The sequence below is a fragment of the Oncorhynchus keta genome, chromosome 34, assembly GCF_023373465.1.
Source record: "Oncorhynchus keta strain PuntledgeMale-10-30-2019 chromosome 34, Oket_V2, whole genome shotgun sequence".
Taxonomy (NCBI): Eukaryota; Metazoa; Chordata; class Actinopteri; order Salmoniformes; family Salmonidae; genus Oncorhynchus; species Oncorhynchus keta.
Window position 1 is genome coordinate 48,413,855 of NC_068454.1, and position 16,407 is coordinate 48,430,261.

General features: G+C 42.7%; 1 protein-coding gene across 11 annotated transcripts in view; it reads right to left on the bottom strand.

The window, feature by feature from the left end:
- The window catches only part of LOC118367564 (LIM domain only protein 7-like), a 127,107-nt gene that overhangs the window by 56,087 nt on the left and 54,613 nt on the right, over positions 1-16,407 (bottom strand). For 9 of the 11 annotated variants that reach the window (XM_052493949.1, XM_052493953.1, XM_052493950.1 and 6 more), the window contains 2 exons: positions 10,839-10,955; positions 2,068-2,323 (listed from right to left, as the gene is read on the bottom strand). In XM_052493949.1, coding sequence (XP_052349909.1) covers positions 2,068-2,285 — 218 coding nt within the window. In that variant the 5' untranslated portion in view covers positions 2,286-2,323; positions 10,839-10,955. Of the gene's footprint in view, positions 1-2,067; positions 2,437-10,838; positions 10,956-12,370; positions 12,513-16,407 lie in introns of those variants that run through there. The other 2 variants (XM_052493954.1, XM_052493951.1) reach the window with 2 other exon arrangements.

Below are 16,407 nucleotides of genomic sequence, written 5' to 3' on the forward strand. Positions count from 1 at the left end.
TGTAAATGTTGGCATTGTATGTACTAATGTAGTAATGTAGTATTTGAAATGTACAGTATGAACATGTGAATGGAATGCAAGTGCTTTAAATGATGACGTTAAATCTGTGTTATGGGGTATGATGCTGTAATTTTTTATGCATGTGCGGTCTTTAACATTGGCCCTCTTTGCATCGTCCCCCCCTCACCCTGTGTCAGTATGTCCACAGACCTGAAGCCCTGGATCTTCTTGTACCAGGGTCTCCTCTGGGACCCCAGTTTGATCTTCTGCACGTGGGTGTCCTCCTCAGGCGTCCAGAACTTGGGCAGAAACCTGTCATATGACACGTCGACAGTTGACTTGGGCAACGCACCCACTTTGCGAGCGTACAGGTCGTCCTGAATGGGGTCAGCATACCCAACATCATCTTCCTCGTCTTCAGAATCGTCATACATCTGTCGGAGAAGGCTGTCAGTGGGGAGAGGACGGTGGTGGTCCACCCTGACTGAGCCCATCTGAGGCTGGGGGGAGCACATCGGCGTCATTGGCCCACTGCTACTACTCGAGAGAGAGAAAGAGAGACCAACCAATCGTATGAGGAGAAAGGGTTTACCAGGAAGGTACAAGCAATCAAAAGGCAGAGCAAGGAGCGTATGGTGTTGGAACATCCTTGGGTAAACGGCACACAATCTCCAATGAGAGCACACAAGGATAGAGGTAAAGGGCAAGGCAGAACCAAAACGAAAAACACATGACCAATGAAATCAAGTAAATTAAATTAAATCAAGTAAATGAAATCGGGTCAATGTGAAATTGGATATTTCGGATGGCAAGTCACTGCAAATCCAACTGCAAGAGGAATGAGCAAATACAACTAAAGAAAACAATAAAAGAAAACAATCAATCAAACACACAAACAAAACAAACGTATTCAATCTATCAGTTAGAAGAGCCGGCAAGTTAAGACCACGGTGGCCTGCTACACTCATGGTTCTAGAAAACCATGCAAACTGAAGCGTTCTCTCATTCTTTCTTTCTCCCATACTCGTTCATCCGGCAGGCATAACAGAAGAAGCACTCTCTCTTTCTCTCTCGCTCTGGTCAGATCCCAGAGCATCAGGCTTTCTGACCTGAGGCAGGTCACCGTCTGCCGCGGTGGGGCGTTTGTGTTTGTGGTCATTGTGACCGTTGGCCAGGTCCCTCCTTTCGCCACTGAAACCACTCCTCCCCCTCCTCCTAATCCCACAGCATTCCCGGCCTCCACAGGGCTGATTGGTAGTGCGAAGTTGGTAGGCAGGGCAGGGGAGGGACTGTGGAAGCGCCGGCTGGCCAGGTCATCCAGAACGAGGTCGGGGTCCGGCCGCTCGGGGTCAGAATCATCGCCACTGCCACTCTCGTACTCGTACGCCCACTGCAGTTGGGCGGCAGGCAGGGAATCCTGGGATATGCATCTGTTGTTGGAGGATTCGGACCTGGTCTCACAGAGGTCAGTGTTCCGAGGTTAGTCGCAACATATGATGGTACAGTGCACACACACAACCATAAACATGGGACAACCATACACAACCATGGGAGAACCAACCAGCAGAATGATTGAAAGACAGTGGAGATGATAGGAGAGGAGTGTGTAAAGACAAGGGCAAGTATCAGGGTATGGCATACAGTAGATTTAAACCACATAGAGTCAGATTCATGTCTTATACAGTATTCACCAGTGCAAAGCAATAGTTTTATTTGGTGTGAAAGAAAAAAAGCTGGCTTATAGAGCTAGCTTACTGTAGCTTGTGTTGCAATGGAGTTTCATAACGATCGAAGAAACTGGGTGGCAAGGTTTGACTCGATACCATTACCATTTAACAGAAGGACACCAATTCACCTGAATTATACTGCATTAAAATGGAATGGAGCCCCACCCTTCATGATGATTTAACCATTGACAGAGGAGTGAACAGACCGGAATGAAAATTTTACACTTCTATAGCCCCTTCGTACATCCGAAAGGATTTGCTAGAGCAGCACCTGTGGATAAAGACTCGAGGTAGCTGATTTCTGGTGTATAAGCTACTGGTGTGTGTATGACTCTGCTACCTGGTGAAGGTGCCATCCTCCTCAGTGTACTTGGGGCTGGCCCAGCTTCGGCGGCTGTCCTCGTGGCGCTCGGCCCGCTTCTTGCGGAGAGGTGCTGGCACGTAGGCCGCCGGCTTGTCCTTGGTGGGCAGGAACTGGTTGAACTGTGTGGTCGTTTTGGGTGCGATGACCAACGAGCGGCGGTAGTGCAGCGAATCCTTGTTACTGTCCGCCGCCATCCTGAAGACTGAGTCCACCTCCGCGTCACTCCCACAACCTGGGGATATAGAGAAGGAAGAGGTGAGAAGTTGAAGAGGAAGGGGAAGGACACAGGAAATGAAAAGGGGAGGGAAGTGTAAGAGGAGAGACAAAGTAGAAAGAGGGAGAAGTCTAATGAGGGTTGTGGAGGGGAAGATAAGGGGTAAACGAGAGAATAGCCGAGTGGAGATTGGAAAGGGAAGGTGGGAGGAGGGACGGGGGACGAGAAGGGGGAGGAGAGAAGAGGAATCGGAAAGGGTAGAGTTGAGAGGTCCAGTAAGGAAGAAAAGTAGAGAAAAGGAAAGGGGGGAGTAAACGTCTATTTAGTGTTGTGTATAATATGATTGTCCGTTATAATATGATAGAACAGGTAGTCCCAAACTGGGGTACCCCCAGGGGTAAGCGCAATGCCGTAGGCGGTACGCCAAATAAAAAAAAAATACATCTTCACATTTTCAAACAGCCCATTAATATTTTCCAATGGGGCTATACATTTGGGTGAGATGTTTTTCTCGCCTGAGCAGCCTCGTTTCACTGCCAAAAATAAAATGAAACCATCTAGTGTTCAGCAAAGTAACAACACAATGTCAAATACAGCTAGTCTAGTCAAGTAATTAACATCCAATCACATTAACCGTTACTCTCTCACGGGAATTCCACTAATGGTCACATGTAGCCAAATGTAGCTGCTGCTCATTCCGTTTGCTCGAAAATGGTTCAATGATTCAAAAAAGTAAGATCTGCGTCCATAGAGACACATACCAGCTCTACACTTGCACCTGTCAACGACACAAGTTGTTCTGCTTCCACGACCACATCCAATGCTAGCATCAGTAATTCTACATTTGTTGTTAGCCCAGCTAGCATGGACACTGACAGTTGTAATTCTGATGCAGCCGAAGAGCTACTGCCCCCTTACCCTGGAAAGCACCGAACAACAGACAGAGAGAGTCGTTGGACCATCCAAGTGGTGCAAATATGATGAGAACTACATTGATTTGGCGTTCACTTATATTGGAAGTAGTGCCTTTCCTCAGCCACAGCCAATTTGAAAAATGAGTCACTGGAGTTTTTTGAGCGAGAATTAAGATGACTTTCGAGTAGTAAGACATGTTTAAAAGCAACATATACCATTAATAAGAAGGGGTTAGAATCATTTTATATGGCGAGCTACCGAGTGGCTTGGACAAATAAGCCCCATACTATTGTGGAGGACTTAATTCTTCCTGCTTCCACGGATATGGCTGGGACAATGCTGGGGGAAAAGGCCAAAAAACCTATACAGACAATGCCTTCATCAAACAACACTGTTTCACGACACATCAGTGACATGGCAGGAGATGATTTGAAACAATTACTGCTTCACATACAAGCCAGGAAATTCTATGCATTACAGCTGGATGAGTTAACAGACGTGGCAGGCCTAGCACAGCTCCTGGTTTATATTCGTTACATCTATGGGGGGTCAATTAGGGAAGACATACTTCTGCAAACCGCTGGAAAGTCTCTCTCTCTAATTACTGACCTGCTCTCCTGGCCTTAAACACCACGAACCAAAACAAAACCTATTCGACTTAATTTAAATAACTATTATTAAATAGAAGTAGAAAAAAAGCTGTTTGTGTAATATATTTGTCTTCTTACAGTGAGTTTGATAAGTTTTAAAGAGAAAATATAGTTATATTTATCAACCACTAAAGGGCGGTATGTGTTTCTTATTATAAGTAGCTCTCTTCAACTGATGCTACATGTTTTTGTATCCCAAAACATTATTTGTTTTACAGTGAGACTAAGACATTGTATTATGAAACTATCCAATTTTAGTGTCGGCTGAGAGACTTTTAATCGATAAAATAGTCCACACATTGTCAAATGTCAACAAAGATCCGGTATCGGTAAAATCAACATGCTCAGTGTGAATTTATTGACTCTGTCAGCGTACTGACACAGAAACCCTCCACTGGTTTCCTGGGCTCAGTGCTAGGAAATGACACTCAACCTGTCTTCATCATAAGAGAGGTTTCTGAGTCAAAGGTGAACAAGGTGATTAGCGTCTATGTGTCAGGGGAGAATCTGATTTTAAGTACCTTGGCATCATACTTGATTCCAACCTCTCTTAAAAAGCAGGTGGAAAATATCATTCAAATAACCAAATACAACCTAGCTAATTTACGATTTATACCGAAAGTGTTTGACTACAGAGGTAGCAAAACTGTATTTCAAATCTATGATACTCCCCCACTTAACATACTGCTTGACTAGTTGGGCCCAAGCTTGCTGTACAACATTAAAACCCATTCAGTCTGTCTACAAACAGGCTCTCAAAGTGCTTGATAGGTGCTTGAGAGCTTACCATGTCTGGAATACACTGCCATCAGACCCACATAACTGCACCACCTATCACACTTTTACAAAAAACATGAAGACATGGCTAAAGGTCAATCAGATTTGTGAAATAATCCCTAGCTTGTATTGTCAGTTTCCATGTTGTCTGTTGTCTGTAGCTTGTGAGCAGTGGAAACACTTGGTTGCTTTTATTGATTTTTGCCCTGTTGCTTTTTGTGCTATGTTGCTCTGTCTAATGCTATGTCTTGCTTGTCCAATGATGCTCTGTGTGTGCTCACTACTCATTGATTGTCTGTATTGTAATTGTTTTTAATAACCTTCCCAGGGACTGCGGTTGAAAATTAGCTGACTGGCTAAAACCGGCACTTTAACTGAAATGTTGATTAATATGCACTGTCCCTTTAAAAAATAAATTCAAGTTTCAAGAACATTTCTCAGGACATAGACATATCTGATATCGGCAGAACTCTAAATTCTTGTTAATCTAACTTCACTGTCCAATTTACAGTAGCTTTTACAGTTAAAGAATACCATGCTATTGTTTGAGGAGAGTGCACAGTTATGAACTTGATAATGTATTAGTAAACCAATTAGGTACATTTGGGTAGTCTTGATACAACATTTTGAGCAGAAATACAATGGTTCATTGAATCAGTCTAAAACTTTGTACATTCACTGATGCCATCTAGTGGCCAAAATCTAAATTGCGGCTAGACTCCTAAGTAATATAATGGCATTTCTCTTGCATTTCAAAGACACATGTTTTGTTCTTTGTATTATCTTTCACCAGATCTAATGTGTTATATTCTGCTATATTAATTTCACATTTCCACAAACTTCAAAGTGTTTCTTTTCAAATGGTATCAAGAATATCCTTGCTTCAGGTCCTGGGTTACAGGCAGTTTTGGGTATGTCATTTTAGGTGAAAATTGAAAAAAATGGCCAGATCTTTAAAAGGTTCGCAAGGCTGCCTGCCCAGACGGTATCCCTAGCCGCGTCCGCAGAGCATGCACAAACCAGCTGGCTGGAGTCTTTACAGACATATTCATTCTCTCCCTATCCCAGTCTGCTGTCCCCACTTGCTTCAAGATGTCCACCATTGTTCCTGTACCAAAGAAACCAAAGGTAACTGAACTAAATGACTATCGCCCGTAGCACTCACTTCTGTCATCATAAAGTGCTTTGAGAGGCTAGTTAAGGATCATATCACCTCCACCTTACCTGACACCCTAGACCCACTTCAATTTGTCTCCAATAGATCCACAGACAATGCAATCTCCCACCCATGTCTGCATGACCACACATGCCTCCAACTCAATCATCAAGTTTGCAGAAGACACAACACTAGTAGGCCTGATTACCAACAATGACGAGACAGCCTACAGGGAGGAGGTGAGGGCCCTGGGAGAGTGGTGACAGGAAAATAATCTCTCACTCAACGTCAACGAAACAAAGGAGCTGATCTTGGACTTCAGGAAACAGCAGAGGGAGCACACCCCTATTAACATCGATGGGAACACAATGGAGAAGGTGGAAAGCTTCAAGTTCCCCTGCGTACACATCATGACGATCTGACGATCTGAAATGGTCCGCCCACTCAGACAGTGGGGTGAAGGAGAAACAGCACCTCTTCAACCTCAGGAGGCTGAAGAAATTTGGCTTGGCCCCTAAAACCCTTACAAACTTTTACAGATGCACAATTGAGAGCATCCTGTCGGTCTGTATCACCGTCTGGTATGGCAACTGCACCACCCTCAACCGCAGGGCTCTCCAGATGGTGGTGAGGTCTGCCCAACGCATCACCGGGGGCAAACTACCTGCCCTCCAGGACACCTACACCACCCGATGTCACAGGAAGCCAAAAAGATGATCAAGGACATCAACCATCCAAGCCACTGCCTGTTCACCCCGCTATCATCCAGAAGGCGAGGTCAGTACAGGTGCATCAAAGCTGGGACCGAGAGCAATGCACAGTGATATGGTTACCAGATGTTGGGTCTTTCCTCCAACACATTGGTGCAGCTGGCTTCCGGATTTAGCGAGCATTGCATCAAAAAGCAGTGCAGCTTGGAGGTGTCATTTTTCGGCGGATGCACGGCTCTCGACCTTCACCTCATCTGAGTCTATATGGTAGTTGCAGTGATGGGACAAGAGTGTAACAACCAATTGGAAATCAAGAAATTGGGGAGAAAAAGGGGTAAAAAATAAAGATAAGCTGAAACTGAGAGACTGAAAAACAGCTTCTATCTCAAGGCCACCAGTCTGTTAAATAGCCATCACTATCTGGCTTCCACCCGGTTATGCAGCCCTGCATCTTAGAAGATTCTGCCCTATATACAGTGCTATCAGAAAGTATTCAGACCCCTTGCTTTCTTCCACATTTTGTTAGGTTACAGCCTTATTCTAAAATGTTTTTTTTTTAAATCCTCATCAATCTACACACAATACCCCATAAGGAGATAACAAAAACAGGATTTGAGAAATGTTTGCTAATTTATTAACAATAAAAAACTGAAATATCACATTTACATAACCATTCAGACCCTTTCCTCAGTACTTTGCTAAAGAACTTTGGCAGTGACTACAGGCTCGAGTCTTCTTGGGTATAATGCTACACGCTTGGCACACCTGTATTTTGGGGAGTTTCTCCCATTCTTCTCTGCAGATCCTCTCAAGCTCTGTTTGGTTGGAGCTATTTTCAGGTCTCTCCAGAGATGTTTGATTGGTTTCTTGCTCTGGCTGGGCCATTCAAGGACATTCAGAGACTTGTCCCGAAGCCTGTGTTGTCTTGGCAGTTTGCTTAGGGTCGTTGTTCTGTTGGAAGGTGAACCTTTGTCCCAGTCTGAGGTCCTGAGCACTCTGGAGCAGGTTTTCATCAAGGATCTCACTGTACTTTGCAACGTTGATCTTTGACTCGATCCTGATTAGTCTCCCAGTACCTGCCACTGAAAAACATCTCCACAGCATGATGCTGCCAACACCATGCTTCACATTAGGGATGGTGCCAAGTTTCCTCCAGAAGTGACGCTTAGCATTCAGGCGAAAGAGTTCAATCTTGTCTGAGAGTCTTTAGGTGCCTTTTGGTAAACTCCAAGCAGGCTCTCATGTGCCTGTTACTGAGGAGTTGCGTACGTCGGGCCACTCTACCATAAAGGCCTAATTGTTGGAGTGCTGCAGAGATGGTTGTCCTTCTGGAAGGTTCTGCTATCTCCACAGAGGAACTCTAGAGCTCTTTCAGACTATTCACCTCCCAGACCAAGGCTATTCTCCCCCGATTGCTCAGTTTGGCCGAGGCGGCCAGCTCTAGGAAGAGTCTTTCCAAAGTACATAGACTTGTAATCGCTGGCCATTTTAATAATGGAACACTAGTCACTTTAATAATGTTTACATACTGCTTTACTCATCACATACTCATCTCATATACTGATATACATATACTGACTGATTGGCTATGAAAAGCCAACTGACATTTACTCCTGAGGTGCTGACCTGTTGCACCCTCTATAACCACTGTGATTATTATTATTTGACCCTGTTGTTCAAATGTTCACAGATGACCATCTTGGCCATGTTCTGTTATAATCTCCACCCAGCACAGCCAGAAGAGGACTGGCCACCCCTCATAGCCTGGATCCTTTCTAGGTTTCTTCCTAGGTTTGGGCCTTTCTAGGTAGGTTTTCCTAGCCACCGTGCTTCTACACCTGCATTGCTTGCTGTTTGGGGTTTTAGGCTGCGTTTCTGTACAGCACTTTGTGACATCAGCTGATGTTAGGGCTTATAAATACATTTGATTTATTGATTGATTGATACTGTATTCCTTTTTATTGTATTTTAGTCAATGCCACTCCGACATTGCTTAATCTTATATTTATATATTTCTTAATTCCATTCTTTAACTTCTAGATTGGTTTGTATTGTTTTGAATTGTTAGATACTAATGCACTGTTGGCGCTAGGAACTAGCATTTCGCTACACCCGCAATAACAGCTAAATATGCTAAATATATGTGTGTGACCAATAACATTTAATTTAATTTAAATTTAATTTGAAGACAGAGTGATGTGTCTCTTAGTCATTTAGCTCTTTAGGGTTATCCTCACTGGGTACATGACAACTCACGCACACACACCTCCCCCACACACAAACTTCAGAGTGTTTTCCACTCTGCCTCATACAAGCACAACCCAGTTAGACATGCGTTGTGTGACGGTGACAACCATGATAAATGTTGACGGTCTAAAGACTGGCTTAGCGTAAGCACTCAAACTGGACAGTTTTATATCCATCTACACATTCAATACTTAATCATGGACACTCTTACTGACACTTGTGGCTGCTTCGCGTGATGTATTGTTTTCTCAACCTTTTTTCCCTTCGTACGGTTGTCTGTGCCTAACAATGTTTGTACCATGTTGTGTTGTTGTCATGTTGTGTTGCTACCATGTTGTGTTGTTGTCATGTTGTGTTGCTACCATGTTGTGTTGTTTTCATGTTGTGTTGCTACCATGTTGTGGTATCATGTTGCATTGCTACCATGTTGTGTTGTTGTCATGTTGTGTTGCTACTATTTTGTGTTACCATGTTGTGTTGCTGCCATGTTGTATTGTTGTCTTTAGGTATCTCTTTATGTAGTGCTGTGGTGTCTTGTCGTGATGTGTGTTTTGTCCTACTTTCTTTTTTATCCCATGTCCACACAGGAGGCCTTTTGCCTCTTGGTAGGCCGTGATTGTAAATAAGAATTTGTTCTATGGACTTGCCTAGTTAAATAAATGTTAAAATAAAAAAAATAAAAAAAATGGCCTGGAGCCTCTCTAACCAGCCTGCTTCCCAACAAGCAACAACTTGTCAGCCGCTCTTTATGAAACAATAACTGCCTCTGTTCCCAACTGGCACCCATTTCCCTACATAATGTAATACTTTTGAACACATCCCCGTGGGCCATGGTCAAATGTAGTGCAATATGTAGGAAATAGGGTGCCATAACTGACACAGACAATGTCCGATCAAAAATTGACTTTGAATCCAGGGCTAAACAATGCTATTCCCTACTGAGCTTGGCTTAACATCGCTTCATTGAGCTCGGACTGGAACAGATAAACGCATGGAACATGTTGTAACTAACCATCACTTTAACTAATCATCACTTTTGCCTGTTTTTAATCGTATAAAATCCCATGGTATTGAGTGTAATCGTAGGGCTTGAATGTGCTTGGTAAATCTAACTACAAACAGACCAAACTGTAAAACTCAGCAATGTTACGACACACACACACACACACACACACACACACACACACACACACACACACACACACACACACACACACACACACACACACACACACACACACACACACACACACACACACACACACACACACACACACACACACACACACACACACACACACACACACACACACACACACACTTTTATGCATGTACCAAGTGACCTATGGGCTTCTGAAGTAAACAAGATTAAAATAGCTGCGTCAGGAGATTGGATCAGTTATGACTTAACTTTGCTATGGTTTTAGTACAGACTGTCAAGTATTCTGAGCCTGAAGCCCCTCGGCCAATGGGCTGGCTTCCTCAACACATAGCTAAAAGAGGATTTCATTCATACGATTTGATTCCTACTTTAGCTATGCTGATTACTCAAACCTTTACATGGTAGCACACAACACAAAAACTGTAGTTTGAATAACAATGTACAGGTACATCAGGGTTGAGGTCCATTCCAATTCATTTCAGTTTCATGAAGTGAAATTCCAAATAAAGTGTTGAAAAATCCTAACTGAAACTAAGACATCTTTCCATTCTTGAATTGCAATTTCAATTCACTTCGCGAATTGACCAAACTAAAATGGAATGTCCATCAACTGATGGACCCCAAATTTAACTAGCCCACTGAAGTACAGTGAGGCAGCTTTACTTTGAATACTGCTAATACCGTAGCCTGTCTTCATCGTGCAAACTCCGGTGGTTAAACACATTGGCAAGACAGTACAAACAAATCTGGGACCAGGCTACTAATACAGTACACATAGAAATATAATTACTAAAAGGGGCAAACATAAAAAAGAATAGGTTATATAGAGTATAATAGAGTGAAAAACGAAAGAGTAATAAAGTGTTAACCTAGCCTAGCACAGCGTACAGTATGTACAGTAAGGTTATACATTTACCTTGGTTATTGCTGTTTTGCCCAGTAGTCGTTCGAAGGCCTTGAGGTTTAGGTTAGGTCTATTATAGAAAGTTTCGCTTTGTGCCTTCCTACCCAGCCAGTATATGGAGATCAGCACCTGGGAGAAAGAGGACATGAGTTATTACACAAATCATGATTATAATGTATGCATAAGTACTTTACAGGAGCAATGTCAATGTCTCTAAATACAGCAACTGGGTTGGTGCATATGCTTTTTGACAAACATTTTTCTACTGTTCTTTTCTACTGAACATCTATTAAACATCTATTAAACAGAATAAACAAGCAGACCTGGGTTCAACTAGTACTAGTTTTCTTTCAAATACTTTGAGTGTTTGAGAAGTGCCAGATGGGCAGAGGTTGCACTTGTGGGACTATACAATTGGTTAAAAGCCAGGCACCCTCAATCAAGTTTGGCTAAAGTATTTGAATGAAAACAAATCCTGTTTGAACCCAGGTAAACAGTGGAAAACAGTTGGACATAGTTATATATTGATAAGGACACACTTACAGTACATTCGAGCAGAACACTACGTAGCCTACATATAGTATGGACTGTTAGGATGGCTCATGATTAGATTTCTGTATTGTTATTGTATAGTAATGCCCATACATAGTTGTCCTTTGCTTTCCTGCCTCATCCAGAACCGTCTGATACGTCGCTATTTGTTTGTGTGCACTGACCTGACCTATAACTCTTGTAAACATGTAGGTCTTTGAATCATGTTTTAGAAAAGTAATGCAGCTCTCAATAATGTAATTCCATGAGCACTACAGATATCACAGAACTCAAGTGCTATTTGCATGTAAAAAATGTGGAGGGATGCATTTACTCCATTTAGCACGTTTTTGTCGGTGTCCCACTCTTTGATGGTAGTTCCCCTTTATGTTCAGTTTTCTGCATATTACATGGTAATTACATGTTGTATTGGCAGCACAAGGTAATACTAACTACAGTGCATATTACAAGCCTTCCCTGCAAAAACATTGCTCAAGAGTCTTTAGACTAAAGCGGATACCTTGTCCGTTGCACAACTGAATGCATTTAACCAAAATGTGTCTTCCACATTTAACCTAAGATATAGGGGGCTGCCTTATTTGACATCATCTACACCTGGGGAGCAGTTAATTACCTTGCTCAACAGCAGAACGGCAGATTTTTCCACTTTGCAGGCTCAGGGATTTGAACCAGCAACCTTTTGGATACCGCTCCAACACTCTTAACCACTAGACTACCTGCCACCCCCTAGCCTTCGCTTCTTGCTGCTTCAGAAAGTGATCTGGGTATGGTATTATGGAAATCACTTCTATTGAAGCGGTCTGATGGTTAATAAATGACTACATACTGAATACAGTAGATTGGAATGTAGCAATAGGATGGATAAAGACATACTGTAAGCACAAAAACCTAAAATAACCCTACTGTTCCATTGGATTCTACAGTAGTGGGCAAAGCCAATCTCCGCCATCTCCTCAAACCTTCCCAAGTAAAATAAAAACATTTCCACTCACATGTTTCAGTCCCCTGTTGGTCTCTTGATAGGTGTGCGTGTAAGAGAAGTGTATGTGGGAGTGTGTGTGTGTGTGTGGTTTATCACTCACAGCCTGCTAAAATGACAATAAAAGAATAGTGTGTTTAGGTCTATGTGCTTCCCCCACTGAAAGAGCTGGAAAGAGAGAGTACAATCCATGCGACTGCCAGCCCTTGAATCACCCCTGCCCCCCTTACACAACAACAGAACAAGACAAAGGCTGGGGCTGGGATGGAGTGGAGGCCACACACACAAGCACACAAATGGACACACTAAGCACACATACAATTTGTGTCAATGGCCATATGCACACAGACTCACACACAAACATACAGTGCCTTCGGGAAGTTTTCTGACCTATAGACTTTTTCCAAATTTTGTTAGGTTAAAGCCTTATTCTAACATTGATTAAACCCCCCCCCCCTCCCCATCAATCTACACACAATACCCCATGACGACAAAGCAAAAACAGGTTTTTAGAAATGCTTGCTAATTTCTTAAAACTAAAACACAGAAATATTACATTTACATAAGTATTCAGACCTTTTACTCAGTACTTTGTTGAAGCACCTTTGGCAGAGATGACAGACTTGAGTCTTCTTGGGTATGACACTTCAAGCTTGGCACACCTGTATTTGGGGAGTTTCTCCCATTTTTCTCTGCAGATACTCTCAATCTCTGTCAGGTTAGATGGGGAGCGTCACTGCACAGCTATTTTCAGGTCTCTCCAGAGATGTTCAATTGGTTTCAAGTCCGGACTCTGGCTGGGCAATTCAAGGACATTCAGAGACTTGTCCCAAAGCCACTCCTGAGTTGTCTTGGCAGTGTGCTTAGGGTCGTTGTCCTGTTGGAAGGTGAACCTTCGGCCCAGTCTGAGGTCCTGTGCGCTCTGAAGCAGGTTTCTAGCAAGGATCTCTCTGTACTTACTTCCGTTCGTCTTTCCCTCAATCCTGACTCTTCTCCGAGTCCCTGCCGCTGAAAAACACCCCCACAGCATGATTCACAGTAGGGTTGGTGCCAAGTTTCCTCCAGACGTGACACTTGACATTTAGGCCAAAGAGTTTAGTCTTGATTTCATCAGACCAGAAAATCTTGTTTCTCATGGTCAGAGAGTCTTTTTGGCAAACTCCAAGCGGGCTGTCACGTGCCTGATACTGAGGAGTGGCTTACGTCAGGCCACTCTACCATAAAGGCCTGATTGGTGTTGCATAGATGGTTGTTCTTCTCGAAGGTTCTCCCATCTCCACTCTAGAGCTCTGTCAGAGTGACCATCGGGTTCTTGGTCACCTCCCTAACCAAGGCCCTTCTCCCCCAATTGCTTTGTTTGGCAGGGCGGATAACTCTAGGAAGAGTCTTGGTGGTTCCAAACTTCTTCCATTTAAGAATGATGGAGGTCACTGTGTTCTTGGGGACCTTCAATGCTGCAAAAAAAATGTGGTACCCTTCCCCAGATCTATGCTTTGACACAATCATATCTCAGAAGTCTACATACAATTCCTTTGACCTCATGGCTTGGTTTTAGCTCTGACATGCACTGTCAACTGTATGACACATAAACCGGTGTGTGTCTTTCCAAATAATTGTCCAATCAATTGAATTTCAAGTTCTAATCAAGTTGTAGAAACATCTCAATGCACCTGAGCTCAATTTCGAGTCTCATAGCAAAGGGTCTTAATGTCAATATGGTAATTCTGTTTTTTATGTTTTATACATTTGCAAACATTTCTAGAAACCTGTTTTTGCTTTGTCATTATGGTGTATTGTGTGTAGATTGCTGAGGATTTTAATTTAATTTGACTCATTTTAGAATAAAGCTTTAACGTAACAAATTGTGGAAAAGGTCAAGGGGTCTGAACATTTTTGGAAGGCACTGTATTTGGCAATAATACATGGCTTCATTGGCTAAATGGGTTATATCAAATAGATGTTTTCTGATCTCTTTAATAAGAAGTGTATGTTTTAAAATCGAACACAAGTTAGATTCCAGAACAATCTTCTATGTGAGCATGGTTTGGAGGTGGGGGGGCATGGCTTTATTGATAATTTATTGTTATCAAAGAAGATACATGCATACACAGTTGGCAAGAAAACTGGCTTAATTATGTACATTGATTGTATCAATCTCTTTTAGAACTTTATGTTCTCATAAACCTTTTCTCAAGTTTGACTTGAGAACCTTCTGTGTGTGCATAGGTGGTTCAGCTTTTGGTCCATATTTGCTTGGTTATTTACGACAGTCACTAAATACCACACAGCCATAAAAATAATTGGACTTTGAAGGGTAAAAAGCAGAGGTAAGAAAACAATTTGAGGTCCTGACACAGGCCTATTGATTTATATGAATTTAAACCTCCCAAATACAGTAACACACATCCTGCACATATACGTATGTTCACAGACTGTCAGAGATATATACCCCCAGAAGTTCAGTCATATTTTTGGTTCTTCTGTATACTGACCCCCAAATGTCAGTAAATCACGCTAGTAGTAGAAGTATTGAGTCTCAATGGGTCGATTTGCAAGTGCATCCAAACTACACCGAAAAACAAAGCACATTCTAACCTTCCTGAACTTACACTCTGCCTCCAATTAGTCACCATATGTCACCTGTGAAGAGGACAGTAGTTCGTATGTCATGAGCGTGTGTGTGGTGTCCTGTGGCCCTTGCTTTTATCCAGCATGCAATGGGGCTGGTGCGGCTTGGAGCACTTGCTGAGTATACTGGGTGTGAACATTCTGCTGCTGCGGGGTCGACCATCTGACTTTCTATCAAAATTCTACTACTGCTTTGGATTAGCATGAAAAGCGACAACAAAAAAACATATAGGTATTAGAAAGGTTCAATTCAGTTTGAAGATACATTATTGGTGTTGTTTTCCCAATATTACTTTTTAGATGATCTTTGAACTTTATTTGGTATATGAAAGTACAATATAGTCTGATCTATACAACTCAAGACCACTGGCAAATTTAGATTTTTGGGGTGACCTATCTCTTTAAATGCCACCGATATGGTTGATGAAAACAAGCTAGCTAATGAAGTGAACATGGGTTGACACAACACCACAGTATGTGATATCACCACGGCTGGCTCTCAAGGACCTGCATCATTTCAAATGCAAGCGATCCATACACCCCAACAAACCTGTGAACCAAAGTGAAAATTAAACCAGGCGTTCACCGATTCCACGTCTCCCGGATTTATGGGGCCAATAAAACATCTCGCCTTCTCTCTGGTGTGGCCTGGAACAAAGTCTACATTATTCTTAATATTTATGGTACTGCGAGGACTGCAGGGGTGGGCGGGTGGGGGTTCAGGCCAAACTACCACAGGCCTGGTTACCTAATGTTAATTTATGAGGGGTGGTAATGGATGTAGGCCTTGTTAGGAGAACATGGGATAAAAACCTATTCTCTGTGCCCCTCGGGTCTGTACTGACGCCTCACCACCAGATCAGCTGAGAGAGAGCTATCAACAGGCATTGTGACTAGTGTCGTCATTGAAACTGAGGCATTATGCTGCCTAGTTTCATCCTGTAGATATAGAACATTTATTCACTCTCATACTAAAACGTATACTGAACTAGTCACCATAGTTCAGTCACCTTCAAAACGATTATGTTGAACAAAATTCCTGTGGGATTGGGATTCAGCTGAGATATGGGACTTATATAGAAGATGCTGGGAGAAGACCTGGGAAGGCAAGGATCCCGGAGTCGCCTCTTTGCCGTTGACGTTGAGACTGGTGTTTTGCGGGTACTATTTAATGAAGCTGCCAGTTGAGTATTTGTGAGGCATTTGTTTCTCAAACTAGACACTCTAATGTACTTGTCATCTTGCTCAGTTGTGCACCAAGGCCTCCCACTCCTCTTTCTATTCTGGTTAGACTAGATTTCATTGTTCTGTGAAGGGAGTAGTAAACAGCATTGTAAGAGATCTTCAGTTTCTTGACAATTTCTCGCATGGATAAGCCTTAATTTCTCAGAACAAGAATAGACTGACGAGTTTCAGAAGAAG